The 7,413-nt window shown below is 47.7% G+C and overlaps 1 protein-coding gene across 1 annotated transcript; it reads left to right on the top strand.

Annotated features, from left to right (window-relative positions):
* The first annotated feature begins 1,093 nt into the window (after positions 1 to 1,093).
* Positions 1,094 to 7,398, top strand: LOC128315382 (mucin-4-like). Its single transcript, XM_053221898.1, has 3 exons — positions 1,094 to 5,465; positions 5,808 to 5,960; positions 7,219 to 7,398. Exons 1-3 carry the CDS (start codon positions 1,094 to 1,096, stop codon positions 7,389 to 7,391), a joined length of 4,698 nt encoding a protein of 1,565 aa, XP_053077873.1. The 3' UTR covers positions 7,392 to 7,398.
* Positions 7,399 to 7,413: the final 15 nt, after the last annotated feature.

Below are 7,413 nucleotides of genomic sequence, written 5' to 3'. Positions count from 1 at the left end.
TGACGCTTCAGCCTCCTCCCCTGCAAGCAACTCACATGCAGGGACATCAGAGGTTTCCATACCACCAGTATCAACAGACACCACTGGAGGAAACACAAAACACACATCGCACTCTGAAGCAGCAAGTTTTGCCCCAGTCACCTCAACACTCTCAATGTCAACTGGACTAAGAGAACACTCCATGGCACGCTCTTCAGTCACTTCTGCTTCAGAGACAACAGCGTCTTCTCAAAGCCACAGGACACAGACCAAGGACAGCACCAGAGAATCTCAAAGCAGCACGAGATTGGCAGTGATCACAACAACGCCTTCATCCTCCCTAAATGGACACACCCTTACAGAGAGCACCTCACAGGAGACATCCACCTCTGGGGAAGCAAGGACTTCATCTCCTTCCAGCATCAGCCACAAACCTTCTGCAACCTCAGAAATGCCCCCGTCAACATCCTCCACAGATGACACTTCAGCCTCTTCCCATGCAAGCAACTCACATGCAGTGACATCAGAGATTTCCATCACATCAGTATCAACAGACACCACTGGAGGAAACACAAAACACACATCGCACTCTGAAGCAGCAAGTTTTACCCCAGTCACCTCAACACTCTCAATGTCAACTGGACTAAGAGAACACTCCATGGCACGCTCTTCAGTCACTTCTGCTTCAGAGACAACAGCGTCTTCTCAAAGCCACAGGACACAGACCAAGGACAGCACCAGAGAATCTCAAAGCAGCACGAGATTGGCAGTGATCACAACAACGCCTTCATCCTCCCTAAATGGACACACCCTTACAGAGAGCACCTCACAGGAGACATCCACCTCTGGGGAAGCAAGGACTTCATCTCCTTCCAGCAACAGCCACAAACCTTCTGCAACCTCAGAAATGCCCCCGTCAACATCCTCCACAGATGACACTTCAGCCTCTTCCCATGCAAGCAACTCACATGCAGTGACATCAGAGATTTCCATCACATCAGTATCAACAGACACCACTGGAGGAAACACAAAACACACATCGCACTCTGAAGCAGCAAGTTTTACCCCAGTCACCTCAACACTCTCAATGTCAACTGGACTAAGAGAACACTCCATGGCACGCTCTTCAGTCACTTCTGCTTCAGAGACAACAGCGTCTTCTCAAAGCCACAGGACACAGAACAAGGACAGCACCAGAGAATCTCAAAGCAGCACGAGATTGGCAGTGATCACAACAACGCCTTCATCCTCCCTAAATGGACACACCCTTACAGAGAGCACCTCACAGGAGACATCCACCTCTGGGGAAGCAAGGACTTCATCTCCTTCCAGCATCAGCCACAAACCTTCCACAGTGTCAGAAATGCCCATGTCAACAATCTCCACAGAAGACACTTCAGCCTCTTCCAGTACAAGCAACAGACATCAAATGACATCAGAGTTCCGCCAGTCACCAATCTCCACAGACACCACTGTGGGAAACACACAACACACATCATACCCTGAAACACCAAATTATACTGTAGTCACCTCAATACTCTCAAGGACAACTGGAGTAGAGGAACAGTCCACGGCACCCACTTCCATCACTTCTGCTTCAGAGACAACAGCGTCTTCTCAACGCCACGGGACTCAGACCATGGACACCATCAGGGAATCTCAAACCAGCACTATCTCAGCAGTGATCACATCAACTCCTTCATCATCCCTAAGCGGACACACCCTTACAGAGGGCATCTCACAGGAGACTTCCACTTCTGGGGAAGCACGCACTTCATCTCCTTCTAGTGTCAGCCACAAGCCTTCCACGGTGTCAGAAATGCCCACGTCAACGTCCTCCACAGATGACGCTTCAGCCTCCTCCCCTGCAAGCAACTCACATGCAGGGACATCAGAGGTTTCCATACCACCAGTATCAACAGACACCACTGGAGGAAACACAAAACACACATCGCACTCTGAAGCAGCAAGTTTTGCCCCAGTCACCTCAACACTCTCAATGTCAACTGGACTAAGAGAACACTCCATGGCACGCTCTTCAGTCACTTCTGCTTCAGAGACAACAGCGTCTTCTCAAAGCCACAGGACACAGACCAAGGACAGCACCAGAGAATCTCAAAGCAGCACGAGATTGGCAGTGATCACAACAACGCCTTCATCCTCCCTAAATGGACACACCCTTACAGAGAGCACCTCACAGGAGACATCCACCTCTGGGGAAGCAAGGACTTCATCTCCTTCCAGCATCAGCCACAAACCTTCTGCAACCTCAGAAATGCCCCCGTCAACATCCTCCACAGATGACACTTCAGCCTCTTCCCATGCAAGCAACTCACATGCAGTGACATCAGAGCTTTTCATAACACCAGCATCCACAGACACCACTGTAGGATACACAAAACATACAACACACCCTGATATAGGAATTTTTACTCCAGTCACCTCAACACTCTCAAGGACAACTGGAGTAGAAGGACACACAACACACTCCTCTTGCATTACTTCTACTGCAGAGATGACAGCATCTTCTCATGACTACAGGACTCAGAGCACGGAGACCAGCAGAGAATCTCAAACCGACACTACGTCTGTCTTCATCACCTCAACTCCTTCATCTTCCCTAAATGGAGACACTCTTACAGAGATCGTCTCACAGGAGATATCCACCTCTAGGAAAGAAAGCACCCTATCCTCTTCTAGTGTCAGCATTGCACCTCTAACAACATCAGTTTTATTGACAGTACCAACCTCAACAGATACCACTGTAGGTAATGGAAAGGACACATCAACTCCTATTACTAGAACTGTTATTCCAGTCCCTTCAACAGTACCCATGAAAAGTGGACTAGAAGTACAATCAATTGCAATCTTTTCCAGCATATCTACTCCAGGAACATCAGCATCTACCCAGAATTACCAGACTCCAAGCATAGAGACCACCAGAGAATCTGAATTCAGTGAAATTACATCAGCAACCACATCAGCTCTTTTATCTTTACCCAGTGGACATACTCTTTCAGGGAAAATTCCCCCGGCAATATCTCCTTCAGGTAAAGCAATCACTTCACCTACTTCCAGTGACAGTAAAACACCTTTGATGACATCAGAGACTTTGACAGCCTCAACTTCAATAGACACTACTGTGGAAAATACAGGCGATACATCCCTACCTGTAACTAGTAGTTTTCCTCCATTCATTCCTAATGTTTCTACAACATGGCAGTCAGCAATACAACCAACACCACTGTCTATCAGTACTCCAGCTCCAAAAACATCTACAGTTTTCCATACCCACGCAGACACAGAGACAGCAGGATGGCCTCATTCCAGCAGTTCAATGTCATTCATTCCAGATAAAGCAACATTCACTTCCTCATCCTTCAGTGATAGCAGTCACACAACTCAGTCACAAAAAGAACTGTTTTCAACACCAATGGCTTCCACTATACTGGTTACAGAAAGTTCATCTTCTTCAATAGCTAGCAGTATTTCTTGGGTTACCTCTACAGTCTCAACAGTAGATGAAGAAGTGCCAACCCCACACTCCTATCTAAGCACATCTCCTCAGGAAACAACAGTGGCAATTTCCAAGACTCACTGGACACAAGGCATAGGGACCACTGGAGACATTCATGTCAGCAGAAGCTCCAATGTAACCCAAACCATCAAAACAGTTACATCTGCATCTCCTTCATCCTTACTAAGTGAACACACATCTCAACAAACTATAACAGCAAGCCCAGCAAGGCAGTCAACACCACTCTCTAGTAGCACCTCTTCTCAAGAATCATCAGTTGTTTCCCAGATAGGTCATACTCAAGGTCCACGGACCACACAAGAATCCCAAACCACAAGTTTAATCTTCCCCATGACAGACACAATCAAGACAGTCACATCTGCAACTTCTCCTTTCAAATCAAGTGGACATTTGCCCTCAGAAAATGTTCCTCAGGATACACCCACCACAAGTGAAGTTACAGCCTTCACACCAGCACCCTCAAGGGACAGCCACACAACTCAGGTCGCTACCACTACCACAGAACTGTGGACATCACCAACCAGTGCTGACACCAGCCCGGGAACATTAAGAGGTACATCACTTTCCATTAAAAGCACCACTTTTCAGAGCTCTGTAGTTTCAACAACACTAGGCCCAAGAGGACAATTAACATCCCCTGCTTCTAGTGCCTCACCTGACACATCAGCCATTTCCCAAACCCACCAGACACAAAGCACAGTGACCACTGGAGAACCACATACCAACACACCAGCCTCCTTGGTAACAGATACCACCTTTTTGGCAGACACCATCTTGGTGGGCACAGCTACAGCTTCTTCATCTACAGCAAGCAGCCAAACAACTTTAGGAAGTGCTTTCCCGGGAATATCCACCTCAGATAAGATCAAGAGTTTCTCACCAACTTTCTCCAGGGAAAACCACATAACTCAATCAAAAACTGAATTGTTGTCCTCTGCAGCAAGTCATGACACTACTCCAGGAACCATGGAATTGGTGTCCATTATTGTCCCCAACACCTCTCAAGAAATATCAGCTGTTTCCCAGAAGGCTCGGACTCAAATTATAGGAAGCACCAGAGGATCTGAAGCCATAAGCTCAGTCTCCCAGGTGACTGACACCTTCTCAACAGTTACACCTCCACCTCCTTCATCTACACCAAATGTGCACATGTTACCAAAAACCACTGCCCACACTCTGTCATCTTCAGACACCAGCACAACACTTATCTCCAACCCAGTCAGAGACAGCCACAGAACCCAAACAGCAATGCCAACTTTGTTATCTGGGGCAACCGAAGGGCCGACTACTGTTGTCTCTACCACCCTGAGTGATGTAGCCTCTCATTCTCCTTCTACAGTTTTGGTCACAAGTGAAGTCCAGAGAACAGCTCCAAGCTCAGCCCTCCATAAAAACATGACTGCAGTGACCATTTCCCCTATGGGTTCTGTCAGTAACTCCATGACAAATACCACGCAAGTCCCAACTTCCTCAGTGGGTGAGTCAAGCTCACCCATTTCTGAGCATCCTGCAACTGTTCAAACAGTAGCCTCTACTACTAACCCTACTACAAGGCCAATGTATATGAGTTCTAAGAGTAATCATAACAGTGTTGCTGGATCCATACCAACTTTGTCATTTCAACCTACAACATATTCTTCAATCAAGACCACTCCTGATACTTCTTCAGTGTCTAAGTATTCTAAGAGTCCATTGCCTACTCTACAGCCATCCACAGACTATGCTTTCTCTGACTTTACTTCCTCTGGTAATATGGGCACAGCTCAGACCATATCAAGTTTCTATACTTCAACCAGTGACTCTTCATTCTCTCAATCAGCCCCTGGCCCCGCAGTCACCTGGAGCTCCACCACTCTATTCACAGGGCACTCTGCTCCTCTGTCTGTTACCAGCACTTTCCCAGCATCCACTGTATCCTCAAGCTCCATTGTGAAGACTCAGACACCAGGTAGGTGGGGATTCCAGTATCTCGGTCTCTTACAGTGGCCCCATTGGCTCAATTCAGCCTAGAGTGCTTGAGAGAGATGGTGAGTTGACACTACCAGGCTGGCATTGAGGAGAGGTCCACAAGAAGATGAGGTGAGTGGGGGTGTGGTGAGTGACAGGCTCACCATTCCCTCTGTCCCAAGTAGACAATTGTTTATGTTCACGGAGTGATTTGGTTATGACCAAAAGACATAAAAGAGACTTTCTAGCTGTCTCTTCCAGCTCCTGAAGTCTGTGACTCTCTTTGACTCTGCTACTTTCCGACTATAAGACCCACTCCAGTTTTCTCTCCCTGCATGCCCAGGAGCAATCACAACTTCACTGAGGACAGGCAGCCAGAAAAGCACAACAACATCACTACCACCAACAACCTCCCAGACCCTTACAACGTCCACTCCCAGCACATCTACAAGCAAACACTCAACTGCTGTCCCAGTCCCTATCAAGCCCAAGAAAGGTAAGTGATTCTGTAGACCTGGGGCCCCTCTACCTTGGGTTGGAGAGGATTGAGTTAGATGTAGATGCTGTAGTTGTGGCAGCCTGATTGGATCTACCAGTGAGGACCCTTGTGGGTAGCTGGGGGAGCCAGTTCTGTGGATACCTCTACTGTCTCATCTGGGCCATGGGAAGTCCAGCTGTTCCCCATCTCCACTTTAGAAGGGTGATGTAACTGAATACTCAGTCTCAGCCTGCTTGCTCATGGACTACCCTCTCAGGTTGTGAGCTCTCACAGGGGACAATGAGACAGCATCAGAGCTGGGTGTTGAGGGCTGGCTTTGTACATAGCACTGGGCGAAGAGGTGGAAATAGAGAAATGATTAAGATGCTGTTCAGTAAGAGATAGATCTGATGCCTGGATAGGTGCAATTAGAGGAATAAATGCAGGGTATTAGACACACAATGGAAGACCTCTAGGGGGCATTCGGGTGTGCTTAAGGTGAAGAGGAGGCTTCCTGGAAAGAATGAATAGGAGTTGGGGAAGGGGAAGTGTCCCAAGCAGACAGGAGGCTTGAACAGCTTGAATAAAGGTGTAAACATGAAAAGTAGTCCCAGTGTCGCACAGGGAGGAGATCCCAAAGCACTTGGGGATGCTGGAAGCAAAGTGAAGAGTGTTGAGAAATGGGGCTTCCATGTGAGGGACCAAGGAAGACATGGCTAGATTTGTATTTCTGAATGATGCTATGTTGGTTGGAGCATTGAATGAATTTGGAGGAGGCCAGGAAAGATGTATACAGACTGTTGTGGTATTCCAAGCAAACCAGGGGAGGACTGCCAGGAAAGAAAGGAGGAGAGCCATTTGAGAAATAGTTAGGGCAAGGTTTCTCAAACTAGAGCCCAAGTACTTCTAAGGAGTCCGAGGACAAATTCTGGGGGGTCTTCCAGTTTATCTAGAGAAATACCATCTTGGGAAATAAGTCTCATTCTACAAAATGGTATTTCAATTATTCATCTTCACAACATTGGAGGAGTTTTATCTTTGAATCCTTGAAGGAATAATTTGTTGGTATTCTGATAGCAGGACCTGTTTGGAAATGGATGAGAGTACCCACCGAAGGGGTAAAATGAAGAGATGGGTTAAATGCAAGTGGCGACGGGGAGAGAGGAGTCTTTGATGGCTCCCAGTTGGGTGGAGGAGAAGCTTGGGGAAGCTCTCTGTCAGCCCTAAAGAAGTCAAGGCCCATGAGAACTTCCTGCTCTTCTTTGTACTGGCCCAGGTGTTTCCCTCTTTCCCTATGGACCAAGCGTTGGAGATCAGGAGTTTGTCAGGAGAACTGTGGACTTCACCTCACCACTCTTCAAGCCCCAGATTGGCTTCCCTCTTGGCTCCTCTCTCCGGGATTACCTCTATGTGAGTCTGCAGCTGCAGCCCAAAGGGCAGGACATGTGACCTGCTTTTCTCTCTAGGGCTA

Source organism: Acinonyx jubatus, chromosome C2 (genome assembly GCF_027475565.1).
Source record: "Acinonyx jubatus isolate Ajub_Pintada_27869175 chromosome C2, VMU_Ajub_asm_v1.0, whole genome shotgun sequence".
Taxonomy (NCBI): Eukaryota; Metazoa; Chordata; class Mammalia; order Carnivora; family Felidae; genus Acinonyx; species Acinonyx jubatus.
The sequence above is the reverse complement of the archived record's forward strand: the minus strand, read 5'-3'. Positions and strand labels throughout refer to the sequence as shown.